The 15733-nt window shown below is 37.7% G+C and overlaps 1 protein-coding gene across 1 annotated transcript; it reads right to left on the bottom strand.

Annotated features, from left to right (window-relative positions):
• Nucleotides 1-2213: 2213 nt before the first annotated feature.
• On the bottom strand, nt 2214-15440 carry LOC141334619 (myosin heavy chain, fast skeletal muscle-like). The gene is made up of 41 exons (XM_073839769.1): nt 15359-15440; nt 15144-15181; nt 14516-14734; nt 14277-14420; nt 14035-14191; nt 13911-13938; nt 13591-13702; nt 13380-13472; nt 13187-13250; nt 12993-13091; nt 12407-12510; nt 12186-12324; nt 11923-12041; nt 11652-11801; nt 11397-11567; nt 11006-11306; nt 10827-10891; nt 10621-10708; nt 10406-10523; nt 10204-10327; nt 9982-10118; nt 9647-9902; nt 9312-9554; nt 8996-9172; nt 8762-8907; nt 8585-8675; nt 8108-8497; nt 7897-8023; nt 7585-7703; nt 7305-7501; nt 7038-7221; nt 4724-4889; nt 4490-4614; nt 4066-4374; nt 3657-3860; nt 3441-3566; nt 3180-3350; nt 2893-2997; nt 2722-2817; nt 2471-2602; nt 2214-2332 (listed from the first exon to the last, which is right to left on the bottom strand). Exons 3-41 carry the CDS (start codon nt 14720-14722, stop codon nt 2318-2320), a joined length of 5799 nt encoding a protein of 1932 aa, XP_073695870.1. The 5' UTR covers nt 14723-14734; nt 15144-15181; nt 15359-15440; the 3' UTR covers nt 2214-2317.
• Nucleotides 15441-15733: the final 293 nt, after the last annotated feature.

The raw sequence follows: 15733 nt of genomic DNA on the forward strand, positions 1-15733 counted from the left end.
AATTATTACAAAATATTATGTTATTTTTTAAGAATAGTATTTTATTGTATACCATGTTAACAAGAACACTTGTATTAATAACTTTAAGCTTTGAAAACACACTTTAGGACATTTTTTTTGTGCCTTAAGCATCTCATCAAATGTTGCGGACCCAAATGGCACCCGTTTGGTAGAATGACTCTAATGTCATCTTGTATTTCTGGCTAAAACTAACATTAAGTTAGTGAGTCCATGCACAAACCTAAATAGCGAACTGCTCTTAAGTCATGTACAGCCAGAGGCATCATGCCCATTTTTGAAAATCCAAGTAGATTTTAAATGCAGCTTCCAAACGACAAAATATAACTGATCGATTTTCCATATCTGATACAATCACTCATGATTAGAACGCTCAGTACGTCTATCATCAGCTGCTAAATTCAAATCTGCATTCACTGACTGAATACATCTTTCCAGTTTTGCCAACTTCTTTCAAAGGAAAGTAGCTAAACCCCGCTTCTCCATAAAACAGTTTTCATTGATATAATTAATAGATATATTGACATGTTTTACTGTTTCTGTTGTCAGACTACGGGATGAATATTAAATAGTGACTGAAACGCAACTGATTAAGACTACATAACCAGCTTTCGAAGACATTAATCTACACTAAAATCCTGATTCATAATCACAACCAGTGATGGGTTAGTTACTTAAAGAACGTAATATATTACTAGTTACTCCTTTAAATAGTAATATTGTTACTTTACTTTTTACTTTCTGGCAACAGTAATTAGTTACACTACTACATTACTTTCTTCATGCCCCACAGAAGTTGTAACTGTTCATTTTCCATGTAAAATTCTTATAGAATGTATTACTAACAACATATTTCTGCCTCATTTTGACCAAAATCCACATTGGTATGCAGTCAAAAGTTATTACAAACAATGTGTAGCTTAATCGTAATTTCCTTGTTACCCATATACGATTATATTTCAACTGTGTATTTTGTCAAATCACATAAGTTTGTAAGAAACTGTTTAATTTTCCAAAAAGATTTTGAATTATAGTAATATAATGTAGCACATGCTGATCAGAAAGGTTCGTGGGTGGGATGTAATGCCAGAGTAAAGCTACAACTTACACAACAGTGTTCAGATCATCTGTTTTTCCTGACAAAATCAATTTAATGCAATATTTCTTTCTGCTAAATGTAAGCTTTTGCATATTTCAAGCTTGCCCGCTGCACTGGGGACATCGCCTGTGCCAGTCATGACAATTATGCAAATAAATCTAGGAATTGTTTAATTGCTGGGTTTTAAATCAGTGGGGTTAATGCATCAAAAACTAAGCTATTTTATGAATGGTAACTGTAATATTATTGCTTAAACTTATTAGTAATTAGTTACACCAGTTACTGCAAAAAGTAATATTATTACAGTAACTAATTTACAAGTAATTAGTTACTGCCCAACACTGATCACGACATTGTTTAATCAAATCAAATACACATACAATTAAGACAGTGACTGTGTTGTGATTTCGGCTATACTTGCATGTAAAATAGAGTTAGAAGCACCACAATATCTGTTTTTAAACTGAAATCACTGCTCCTCTGCAGAGCAGACAGAGAGAAGTCGCTAGGCTTTTTTTTTTTTTTAAGAAAAAAGTCACTAAATCTAGTGACTAATTTGGTAACACTGCATCTTTCTGGCGAATTCTCTCGTCAAAAACAAGTTCCAATGTGTGGCAAGGAAGGTATTCATTTCACAGTGATTTTATTGGGAGTTTTTGAGAGTGCTTCAACTCTAGACTGTCAATGAAAATGTTCTTTGATAATAATCACTCAAATGTGTATTAATAAACTCTATCCAATAATTTACTGATGCCTTTGTTAAATTGTTTTCATAAAATTTTGTTCTCTGCAGCAAAATGTCTTGCAGGTCATGGGGGCTGAACAATTTTGATTGAAACTAAATATTCTTTGAACCTATGTCTTTTTGGCAGGTAAATTCCATTACCAACTGGCTACCTGTGACCACCCAAGTGTGAGTTCTTATAGGCTGTTCAAATTTTAATTTAAAACTTCCCTTTCTTCTTGCATGAGTGCAGGAATTTTTTATAAACAAGCTTTTTTACAAAATTATTATTTTTTTAATTATAAATTATATTTAATATTATTTTTTTAATTAGTTAAATTTATTTAAGAATAAAGATTACTCCACAACAGATGACTAGTGAGCACAGATTTATTTCAAAAGTAATATTAAAAGTAAATCTACAGAATAATCATATTATATGACTTCAGTAGAGGCTCTCATCAGCTCTGAGGGTTTCACTCTTCTTTGGCCTTTGAGATAAAAAAAAAAAAATGACATAGTAATGTAATGTAAATAATCAGTATATTTTTCAAGCAAAGGCTGAAACTGTCTGAATGCAAGAAAGCATTTACTGTACTCAGTAAACATCCTGCTATTATGCAACTGACCTTTCCAGCATCACGACTCTTGACTCTGAGCTTGTTGACCTGAGACTCAGCAATGTCAGCACGCTCCTCAGCCTCCTCCAGCTCATGCTGCGCCTTCCTCAACTTGGACAGATGACTGTTGGCTTGCTCCTCCTAAAGAGTAACATTTTTACCATGTTTATTAACTAAGTCGTGGAACATCAGTGATAACACAAAAAATTACTAATTAAGTAATAATCAATGTGTCCAATGTTCATATGAATTTAACATACCGCCTCCTCAGACTGCCTCTTGTAGGTTTTGACCTTCAGCTGCAGCTTATCAACCAGATCCTGGAGTCTGACGATATTCTTCTTATCCTCCTCAGTCTACAAACAATAAAATATTAATATTTCTTGGATTTGTATAGATAATTCTATGTATATGGTCGGGGATGATCATACCTGATAAGACAGTTCTTTCACTCTTCTCTCATATTTACGGACACCCTTAACAGCATCAGCTCCACGCCTCTGTTCTGCATCAACTTCAGACTCAAGCTCACGGACCTTTAATAACACATAAATAATTTCAGACAAATGCACAACCAAGCAGTTATTGCCTGGTAACTACGTTTGGAACCTGAGATGGTGCTTTAATTTTAGGAAAAAGTGTAAGCAACATCTTCAGGGGATTTTATCCTAAAATTTTATTTTATACAAAAAATATATGAAAAATTGTAAACAATTACCCTGCTCTCCAGTTTCTGGAGTTGTTTCTTTCCTCCCTTCATGGCCAGACTCTCAGCTTCATCCAGACGGTGCTGCAGGTCCTTCACTGTGACCTCCAGATTCTTCTTCATCCTCTCAAGGTGAGAACTGGTGTCCTGCTCCTTCTTGAGCTCTTCTGCCATCATCGCAGCCTTTTTCATTAATATAGATAAATATTAGATTGATATTTTTATGTACACAAGTGTGTAGTCATTTGTCATTTGGCAGCTACTTTTTCTCACATCAGTAATGGCCTTCTTGGCCTTATCCTCTGCATTTCTGGCTTCCTGTACAGTGTCTTCAACTTCACTCTGGATCTGAACAAGGTCAGACTCAAGCTTCTTCTTGGTGTTTATGAGACTTGTGTTCTGTAACATGGAAAACAACACTATGAACACTTTAAATGATGCTCTCAATTTCTTTAATTTCATTAAAATATAAAAACAACATGCCCTTACCTGAGAGTGCAGCAGCCCAACACGCTCACTGGCGTCCACCAGCTCTTGTTCAGCCACTTTGCGGCCTCTCTCTGTCTGCTCCAGAGCAGCTCTCAGCTCCTCAATCTCAGCTTGCATCAGAGTGTTTCTGCGCTCCACCATGGCCACCTGCTCCTTCATGTCTTCCTGTCCTCTCACAGCATCGTCAAGGTGCAGTTGGGCGTCCTGAGCATAACAATAGTATTACAATAAGCTTTCAGTGTGCTTTCTGTTGATCTTTACCTAACATACACTACCAGTCAAAAGTTTGGACACAGTTGCCCATCAAAAAGGATGGGGAAGTGTGTCCAAATTTTTGACTGGTAGTATAGGTTAGATTATACTGTACAAACGTATGAATGTACTCCAAAGCCAAACAGAAGTCATATACCTTGAGTTGTCCCTGAACATTCCTGAGCTGTTTCTGGGCCTCAGCAGCCTGGCGATTGGCGTGGCTCAGCTGAATCTCCATCTCATTAAGGTCTCCCTCCATCTTCTTCTTGATTCTCAGGGCATCATTCCTGCTCCTGACCTCAGAGTCCAGAGTGCTCTGCATGGATTCAATGACTCTCTGACTGTTCCTCTTGATTTGCTCCATCTCCTCATCCTTCTCTGCAAGCTTCCTGTCAATCTCACCCTTGACCTGGTTAAGCTCAAGCTGAACACGAAGAATCTTTGACTCCTCATGCTCCAGGGTGCCCTATTAACAATAAAAACAACATTAAAATATTAAATATAAATTTATGTTGATAATATATATTATGAACATTATAGTGGTTCTAGCAAGAATTACATATTATTCTTAGGATACTCACTTCAGCCTCTTCCAGGGCGGTCTGAATCTCTGACTTCTCAGTCTCCACTGTCTTCTTGGCCTTTTCCAGCTCATGAATGCTCTTACCAGTCTCACCCAACTGCTCTGTCAGATCTGAAATCTCCTCTACAAGATAGAAAGAAAATATTACCAACATAAATATAGTTTAAAGCACAACAGATTTAACACTGTAAAACATTGGACTAATTCATTAATTTAATAAAGGCATTCATACGCTGCAGATTCTTGTTCTCTCTCTTGAGGGTCTCCAGATGATCCAGAGTCTCCTCATAGGAGTTCTTCATCTTGAACAGCTCAGTACTGAGTGAACGAGCCTCTTTCTGCGCAGCTTCCAGCTCTGCCTGACCTTCCTCAAATTTCTGCTTCCATTCTGCCAGGACCTATGATGAAGATATTTCAGGTCAAGTTTGATTTGTAACATGTTGAACAAAGCCCACTGTAGCCTATTTTAAAGGGGTCCTATTATGCTTTTTCACTTTTTGAACTTTAGCCAGTGTGTGGTGTGTATGTTTGGGCATAAAAAACATCTACAAAGTTACAAATCTCAAAGTCCACTTCAAAGGGAGATATTTCGTTTAAAAAAAATCCCTTTTAAGAACTACAACAAATGGCTCCTTTGGACTACAGCATTTGTGGGTGGGGGATTCGCCTAACTTTTTAGCAATATATTATGGACAGCCGCTTCTGGGATGCTTCAGAAAGCCGCAGGGTGGATCGTATAAATAGGAACATTGACCACGATCGAACAAGTGTCCGCGAACTGCACCGGAATCTGTGCTGGAGCAGCGCCGTCCACGTGTGCGGTATAGAGTAGGCTCGTTTGAGATGCGCCTAGCCTCGCCTGAAATATAGGTGAGAGGAGAGTAGGCAGCTGCAGTGAGGGGAGGAGTGAAATAAGCGCAGTCAAGACGGACAGTTCTGAGCTCTGGAAGTGGAACAGATACCTACGAGACCAAAGGCAGATATCGCGTTACTCACACTCACGTGCTGTGTTGCTAATAAACATGATATAATTTCAGTTCTGTTGCTTTTATATAAAAATATATACACTTGCTATTTAATTCCATACGAAAGGCGTATTTATCATCTATTTTTTACTTTAATAGAAACATGTATTTTAGATTTTTATAGTAATAAGACAACAATCCCATATCTCACACAGAGATCGCACTGTCATAGTGTTTGGCAATATTAATGCATAATTTAAACTAGTGGTGGGCCGTTATCGGCGTTAACGTGCTGTGTTAACGTGAGACTCTTATCGGGCGATAAAAAAAATATCGCCGTTAATCTATTCTCAAAGTTGGGTTGGGAGCTGGGTCTAAACTACGTAAGATATGATGACTTTCACCTTGATATTTTAGCGTGGATGACGTATACCTAGTCGAATTACACTGTAGGGGGCGAGAACGAGTCTTCAACTTCTGTGAAATTACCACATCAAATGAGAGGTGCAAACATGGATGCAGCTATGAAGCCGCTTCAGGGCAGGTGCGTTGCTAGACCCTTTTTACTGGGGCACGTGAGTTATAATTTACTTTGATAATCCCGAAATAAAGACATTAAACTATATGCAACAACTGAATTGACGCTTCTAAAAGCAACGCAGTTTAATGGAAGACTATGCACCATAGACTGTATAAAATAGCTATGCACGCAGAAATCCATGTCCGTGCGCGTCTGTGTATACACATTAACGTTAAATACATTTAACGGCAACGCGCACGTCGTGCAGCCTTTTGCGCAGAAGTACTTGGTTACACAAGTTTGTATAGGTAATTATGTTGTAAATGCAATTGTCAAGCAGTTTGTGATGCATTTTGGAAACAGGAGATGAGCGCCTGGTCTAATGCGCCACCTGGCCCGTTCTTGAAGACTTACTTTTAGTCATTATTTGGGTAGCACACATATTCTGAATGCCTTTAGCAGAATTCAAATTAGCCATTTTAATCTAGATTAATCTAGATTAATTCCAAGATTTAATCTAGATTAATCTAGATTTAAAAAAATAATCTATGCCCACCTCTAATTTAAACACATAACCACATGATATTAGATTAAAAAATAAAACATTTAGCATTGGGACTGCTAACCAATCACAATACATTTGGTTTTTTAGAGGGTGGAACCCGGAGCTAATCGAGCCATTTGTGGGTTGTGGCTAGAAAAGATACAGCTGCGAGAGGAAACTAACAATTAAATAAAGTAATTTTTCTACCTATTAGATTGTGTTTTTTAACGTCTACACCTACCCCAACCCTAAACTTAGCCCTTACTATAATAAAAAAAGTATTATTGTTGTACAATGGATAAAAATAACGTTAGATTGATGTGCACATGCCCAGTAGCCAGATCTGTCTCCCTTCTAGTCTAAACCCCATTTGTGCCAGCTTGGGAATAAAGCCATTGTAATATTGTCAATTATGCGAAAAATTATGTTTTTCAATCACCAATCATGAGAGCATGTTCTAGTGCACCACCAAAACAAAATAAAGACTTTGTAAAAGAGCATAATTGTGAAATTGTACCTTGTCAAAGTTCCTCTGCTTCTTGTCAAGGTTGGCAGCCAAAGAATTGGCTCTCTCCACATCAATCATCAGGTCCTCCACCTCACCCTGGAGTCTCTGTTTGGTCTTCTCCAGAGAGGCACATTTGGAGTTTACAGCCTCAATTTGTTCCTCTGCGTCTTGCAGACGCTGAGCCAGCTTCTTCCTGTTAAGTATTACATATTATTTTGTATTCAAAGCTATAAAAAAGCTGTGAGAATCTGGAATATTGTTCAATAATCTACATACTTGGACTCTTCAAGTTCCTCAGTGCGCTGGATGGCATCAGTTTCATATTTGGTTCTCCACTGAGCAACTTCACTATTGGCTTTTGACATTCCCCGCTGCAGCTCAGCCTTTGCCTCCTGCTCTTCCTCAAACTGCTCACGGAGCAGGTCGCAGTCATGACGGGCTGATTGCACAGCATGGGCCAGTGCATTCTTAGCCTAGTCGACAAAGTCAGATAATATTAGCTTTGTTGTATAGTAAGTGGAAAATATGATCTTTTATATTGATTATGCTGTATTACCTTAACCTCCTCTTCAATCTGCCTCTTAGTCTCCTCAATTTGCTGAGTGAAAGCTTGTTTGCCTCTGGTGAGCTGAGAAACCAGAGCCTCCTTCTCATCCAGCTGACGGCCAAACTCACCTGTTAAGATTTTGATTCACTGTGTCAGATTGTGCTATTGTCTCTATTATTTAATATCAAAACAAACCCTATGAAAGCAGTTAAATGTGTGTGCTTGCTTTAATGAGACTTCAGATATTCAATGCTAATCTTAATACACCATATTTATACTATTAAAGTACTGTTAATTTCTTCATGATTTTCATTGGGTTACCATTTTCAGTTTGAAGTCTTGCTCTTTGAGCACTGAGGTCATTTAGTTGGCGAAGGTTCTCATCATTCTTGGACTTAAGTTCACTAAGTTGGTCCTCAAGGGTGCGGCACATCTTCTCAAGATTACCCTGCAAATACAGAAGTCAATAGATGTTTGAAAAACTTTTTTGTTTTATATTTGTTTTATATTCTTTAGACATAAATTTCCCAACCTTTGCTTTGGCAACAGCCTCCATGTTGCTAGAGAGATCGTCAATCTCCATTTTGTATTCACTCTTCTCTTTCTCAAGCTTCTGCTTGACACGCTGGAGGTTGTCGATTTGCTCTCCCAGCTCGGCCACACTGTCCGCCTGCTTCTTACGGAGGGCAGCAGCAGTAGCTTCATGCTGGAGGGTGGACTCCTCAAGATCACGACGCAGCTTCTGGAATTCAGCTTCACGCTTCTTATTCATCTCGATCTGAGCAGCAGTGGCTCCTCCAGCCTCCTCAAGCCTCTCACTGATCTCCTCAAGTTCCCTGGAGAGATCAGCTCTCTGCTTCTCAACCTTGGCACGAGCAGCACGCTCAGCCTCAATCTCTTCCTCCAGCTCCTCAATGCGAGCCTACAACGGCAAGTAATTAATTTAAAAAACTATTAGTCTTCATTTTACATTCGTCTTTAACAATGTTTAAAAAAAAAATAAAAATACCTGAAGCTCCTTGATCTTCTTCTGGAGTTGAGCACCCAGAGATTGTTCATCTTCAATCTTGCTAAGCAGCTGGCTTGTTTCAAAGTCTTTCCTGCAGGTATTCAATAATAAATAGTCAACAAAACCATAAGACAACATTTGTTTTAATAAAATATTTTAAAATTTTCATTTAATTACTTTTTAATTTTCTCATCAGATTGCTGCTTGTCATTCTCCAGGTCCATGATGGACTCTTGAGCTAATTTCAGGTCGCCTTCAAGCTTTCTCTTGGCTCTTTCCAGGTCCATGCGGAGCTTCTTCTCTTGTTCAAGGGAACCCTCAAGCTACGGGACAATGATGTGTAAAATGTCAAAAGCATGAAAAAGCAAAAAAAAAAAAAAAAGTCAATTTTATGCTTAATAAAGAGCTCACATCATCAACTTGCTGCTCAAGTTTTGTCTTGGATTTGGTCAGGGTGTTGACTTTGTCCTCCTCTGCCTGAAGATCATCCAGGGTCTGCTGATGTGCCTCTTGGAGAGCTTTCTTCTCTTTTGTAAGTTTAGCAATGCTCTCATCCTGAGATGCCATTTCCTCAGTCAAGTTCTTGACCTGTATGATTTTTTTTTTCAAAATGAGTTTGTTTTTTTATAATTCATATTTTATATCATATAAAACAGAGATTTTAGAGATTAAATCTAATCTTAAAATTAGAGATTAAATCTAATCTTAAACCAACTCAATCTCCAACCTTATTCTCAGTGGCATGTTTCTCCTTTTCCACTTTAGCCAAGGTGAGCTCCAGGTCATCAATGTCTTTCTTCAGCTCAGAGCACTCATCCTCCAGTTTCCTCTTCTTGGCTGTCAGTTCAGCATTGATTTCTTCCTCATCCTCCAGTCTCTCAGTTGTCTCCTTAAGTTTAGCTTCAAATTGGATTTTGCTCTTGATCAGACCCTCACATCTCTCCTCAGCATCTGAGAGATTCTCAGATTCCTGTTAGGAAAATAGATCGCTATATCATTAAGAAACCACATTGGTAATTTTAATAGAGCCAGAACTCAATTAATTTAATTAGGTAAACTCACAGAAGCCACTTGCAGCTGCAGATCATTTTTCTCTTGCAGCAGTGCCACCATCTTCTCTTCAAGCTCCTTCTTTTTGGCTTCAGCCTTGGCAAGATCTTCTTTGCATTTTACAAAGTCGTCTTTCATGTTTGCCAACTCCTTCTCAGTCTCAGCACTCTTCAGCAGAGGCTTGATCTTGTAGTAAACCTTCATCCATGGCCAGTGTTTGACATTCATGAATGAGCGGATGTTGTATTGGATGGTGTAAATAGACTCCCTGTGAATAATTCATTATTAAATGCCATAATCCACATTATTTACTATTCACACAGTCATCTTTGTTGAACATTCCTCACCTTCTCTCCATCATCTTCACAAATTCCCTCCTCATCACATAACCACGGCAAAGAGCCTGAGTCATTGTGACCAGAGCAGCCAGTTTCTCATCACGCATCTCCTCAAGAACACCCAGAAGACCAGCTTTGAAGAACACCTGAATTCACAATAAATCAAAATATATTGATTTAAACAAGCTTAATACACCATGATCAATAAAAACTGTAAAACAGAACATGAACCTTTGTGTGTCCAAATCTGTACTCGTCGTGATTGACATCAATGGATCCCAGGAGTTTCTCACTGGCCTTCTTGTTGTCAATAAACTGTCCCTCTGGGATTACACTGGCATTCAGCACCTTGTATCTGTGATAAAATGATCAAAATGCTTCACATTATCTAATTAAGAGGCTCATACAGTAAATGTTTTTTCTCCCCATTTACCTCTGCTTGAAGTCACCATAGAGGATTCTGCTGGGGAAGCCCTTTCGGCAGATTCTGATGCCCTCCAGCACACCGTTACACCTCAGCTGGTGGATAACCAGGAAGTTCTGCATCAGACCTGTAGGAAACAGTTTACATTATTACCTTTGTAGATTAAGATTAACGTAAAATATTGTATTCATGTCAGAGTACCTGTAAACCATATATAACTTTACCTGGAGTCTTGGACTCATTGGGAATCAGACAACGCACAAAGTGAGGGTGAGTGCTCCTCAAGTTGGTCATGAGCTTGCCCAAGTTCTCCTGTTTAATCATAAAAAGTTAATGTATTATTTATCCGATCTAGAGGCAAACAAGCTCATATACTGACACTGCTTTTAGTTGCATCATTATTCACATTCGGTCTCAAACAAAGACATACCCTAAACTGGGAGGACACAGTCTGCATGGAGCCACCCTTCTTCTTGCCTCCCTTCTTGCCAGCCTCTATTCAGACGAAGATACAAATGAACACATATAAATGCGAAAAAGGGAAATGCAAAACTGAATCAAAGGTTGGTTAGATTAATGTCCATAATTTTAACACTTTTTCCTCATTACCCTCAACAACAGGTGGGTAGAGAGTAGCCAGCAGTTTGACAGAAGACTTCTGGTAAAGCTGCACAACAGAGTCATTCAGTGGATCCTTGTTCTTGTCCAACCAGCCATTAACATTGTAGTCCACAGTTCCAGCATAGTGGACCAGAGAGAAGTGGGCCTCAGCCTTGCCTTTGGCAGGCTTTGGTTTCTGGAAAGCATTGCACTTGCCAAGATGCTGATCATACAGCTTGTTCTTGAAGGAAACGTCTGTGGCCTTGGGGAACATGCACTCCTCTTCAAGGATGGAGAAGATACCCATGGGCTGTTTATAAAAGAATGTTGTTTCTTACTACAAAAATAAAATTTTGAGAATAGACAATGGAAATGAATAAGTCTAGAAACTGATAAAAACCTTTTCAATAAGCTCAATGCAAGCAGCCAAGTCCATGCCAAAGTCAATGAACTGCCAAACAATGCCCTCCTTCTTGTACTCCTCTTGTTCCAGCACAAACATGTGGTGGTTGAAAAACTGTTGCAGTTTCTCATTAGTGAAGTTGATGCACAGCTGCTCCATGCTGTTGAACTGCAGGAAGAAAAACAACCATTTACTCACTCCTGAATGTGACCCAAATTACAATAAAAAGAGAGAAACATAAAAGATTCTTACATCAAAGATCTCAAAGCCAGCAATATCCAGCACACCAATGAAGAAATTTCTTTGTTGTTTTGTGTCCAACATCTGGTTGATACGAATGACCATCCACAAGAACATCTTCTCATAGATAGATTTGGACAAGGCGCTAACAGAGTTATACACCTGTAAGTAGAACAGAGTGATTTTTTGTTGAAAAACTTTCTGATTTTGCTATTATTTTTTCCAGTATTTGCTATTTATCAAATGCAATCATGATTCAGGCTGGAAATATGTCACTACATACCTGTGGCACAGTCTGGCCTTTGGTTACAAACTCATTTCCGACCTTGACTCTGGGGTAGCACAAAGCCTTCAGCATATCAGCAGAGTTCAAACCCAGAAGGTAGGCGATTTTGTCAGCGTCTATGATTTAAAAGGTTACAAAACAATCCATGCTTGTCATGCCCTGAAACTAAAAACTTTTATTAAAAAATGACAATAGAAACACAGATCTCTCAAATCAAAGCACTGCATGTGATGACACACACTGGTATTATTTAGTCTCACCCTCTGTGCCATCTGGCTCAGCCTGCTCCTCACGCTGCTTCTGCTTGAACTTCATGTTACCATGATGAAGCACAGCTCCAGTGAACTTGTAGATGCCCATCTTCTCCTCACCACTGAAGCCCAGAATGTCAATAGCAGACTGGAAATTACAAAGAAGAATGAGATCTAGGTTCTGCCATATGTATATAGAGTATGTCAATAATCAAACAGCGTTGACTTACATCAGTAGCCATCAGCTCCTCTTTATCATCAATGCTTGCCACTGTAATCTGACCCATACTGCACATGGGGAAGTCATAGGGGTTGGTGGTGATGAGCGTCATTTCTATAAAATACACAGATTATTTATGATATAGTATTATCTGGTATTGTCTGAAATGTACTGCAAAAAAGGCTTATAGTATTTTTGTCTCATTTCTAGTCAAAATATATACAAATACTTAAATTAAGAAGCATTTACTAAAATGGTATAATATATTTAGTTTTTTTTTTTAAACAAAATGCACCTAATTTTGTTTTCCGCCTTCTGGAAACAAGTAAAATTATCTGCCAGTGAGGTAAGTAAGATATTCTTAAATCAAGAGTATTTTACTTTCCACACTGGCAGATAACTTTACTTATTTTAAACAAACTGGACTTGATTTATTTGTTTCCCCTGGAAACAAGGCTAATTAATATATTGTCATTTTGCTTATTTAGTAAATGCTTTCTAATTTAAGAATTTGTAGATATTTTGACTAGAAAAATACTAAGTAAAATAAGCCTTTTTTGCTGTATGAAAACATTTAATGAAATATGTGCATCTACCAATCAGCTCAGGCTTGTGGTTGGTCATCATCTGGTAGAAGATGTGGTAGCCTCTCTCATCTGGAAGCTGGAATGTCACTCTAGACTTCTCCAGCAGATCTGTTGAGAGAATGTACTTGAGTCACAATCATCTGAAGAGTGACAGACAAAGACAAATGTGAAGGATGGATTCATTTTAAATCATGTCCACCTACATGTCTCAATGTCAGCACTAGCCAGTTTTCCAGTTGTACCAAAGTGAATTCTAATGAATTTACCCTGTTTAAAACAAAATAAGATAATACATAAATAATAGTAATAATGATCTCTTTATAAAAATCTCTGTTTAGAAAAAAAATAACACCAATTGTACTGGACTGTCCTGTAAATAAAAAGTAGTGAACTTACAAAGCGAGAGGAGTTGTCATTTCTCACAGTCTTTGCATTACCATAAGCCTCAAGCAGAGGGTTGGCAGCAATAATCTGGTCCTCAAGAGAGCCCTGTGATGTATGAAGGGGATTGATTAATTTTCTGCTTCATTCCAGGCATTTCAGAAGTTCACATATTATATATTGTGCCAGATGATTGTAATTCAGAACAATGTTTCATATCATATACCTTCATTTTGCCAGCAGTCTGCTCTTTCTTCTTATCACTATGAACTGCAACTGTGGCAAAGTACTGGATGACACGTTTGGTGTTCACAGTCTTTCCAGCACCAGATTCTCCACTGGTTTATAAGAAATGATAACACAGACATTGATAAAACATGTCAACTTTTTTGATATGACAGAAGTAATTTCTTAAAAGGTTTTTTTTTTTTTTTTTTTTTTTGCAAATATTTTATTATGTAATAATATATTATGTTAATAATATATTTTTGCCATCTACTTTATTTTCATTTCATTGACGATGACAAAAATATGAAATATACTTACGTAATCAGGACAGACTGGTTTTCTCTATCTGTTGATTGTAGAGTATACAATTTTCAGTAAATCTTTCTTTTATTAAATTCAACATTTAATAAAATCTATAGAATTAACTTCTGTAAGATCTCACCGGTCTGCATGAACTGATAGGCGTTGTCAGAGACAGAGAAGATGTGGGGTGGGGCCTCCATACGCTTTTTGCCTCTGTAGGCAGCCACCACTTCAGCATCATACACTGGGAGCCACTTGTAGGGGTTCACAGTAGCGCAGAACAGCCCAGAGTAGGTCTGAAATGAACAGAGACATGAGCAGATTTGTAACAACGCATACAAAATGAACATAAATGCTGTTTTACTTTGCTTCAGAGCTTACGTAGATCATCCATGCGGCGTAACGCTCTTTGAGGTTATACAGCACAGAGGGTTCATTGAGATGGGTCATCATGGCCATGTCCTCAATCTTGTCAAATTTAGGAGGATTCATTGGGTGGACATCATCCTCCTTAGCAACTTTCTCCTAGAAATTTGATTTATTAGATATTAAACAGACCAGAAATATATGAAAAATTACATATGTAAAAGGTCCTCATGGAATGTTAGGTTAGGGTTCACCTCCTTAGTGTCAAGCACAATAACAGTGACTTTGTCACCGTCTTTGCTCTTGATTGTTCCCTTGACGTACAGCTCCACATTATCAACCACATAGCAGGCAGTCTTGGCATCGAAGGGTTTGCTCTGAGCTTCGATTCTCTCTTTCTCAGGCTTACGGAGATAAATGGCAGCCTTGCCATAAACGGCCATCTCTGCGTCCGTACTCATGGTGGTGGCTTACTAAAATTTTGAAAAAACAAAAACAAAAAAAACATTGTAGTGCTTTTTGGATCAATAAAGTAACTAGGGTCTCATGTAAGGCAGGTCTTTAAAGACCTAAAAATTTAAAAACCTATCAAAATAATAAATCTTAATCAGATCTGCTGTCAAGAGTAATTTTGCTAATGCATTTTAATACGTAAACATAAACTGCATAAACACAAGTTCAACAGAATTGTACTACTGTGTACACACACTATATGTTAAAAGTGTCTCAAAGGCCCACTCAGCATCTGCCCTTGGACAAAAATAAAACCCTCAAAACTCATTTATCCAAAAAAAAAAAAAAAAACATCAGCACAGCTACAATAAGCTGTAACATGCTAATATACAACCAGTTCTTTAAATGTAGTAACAATGTAGCACCTACCTTCTTGCTCCTTGAGTCCAGATTAATTTTTTACAGCCCTGCCAAGAAATTCATTTAAGCATAAGCTACATTTAGACACAGATGTTTTTTTGTGAATGTGGATGTAATATGAATGTTTATTTTATTTAAAAACAATATTTTCAAAGACTTTATCCTCTCTTATATCAACTGGTTTAGTACAAATGCAACAAATGCAAACTACTCCAGCCTCTTACCACAAGTTGGAACTCTTCTAGTCTCCTCTGAGCCTGGTCATTCTCTCCCCCACGCTTATATTGAGGTCAATTTGCACACTAAGCAGAGTCTATATATGGACAAGCTTTAATATCGTATTTTATGGGAAGAAGCTACATCTTTCTTCAGTCATCAGTCATCAACATATATGACAGCCTTTTACAGATTTATAGTTATCACAGAAATATGACAACACAATATTTCAAAAATTTGTTCATATTTGGATGGAATGATGTGACGTATTTAAATATCACAGTTACCATTCATTAGAAAGATGATCTTATAATAGTTTTACATGTACATATTGGTACATTTTTAATTTATGTAAATTTATAAAATGAAATTATTTAATTATT

Source organism: Garra rufa, chromosome 5, assembly GCF_049309525.1.
Source record: "Garra rufa chromosome 5, GarRuf1.0, whole genome shotgun sequence".
NCBI classification, from domain to species: domain Eukaryota; kingdom Metazoa; phylum Chordata; class Actinopteri; order Cypriniformes; family Cyprinidae; genus Garra; species Garra rufa.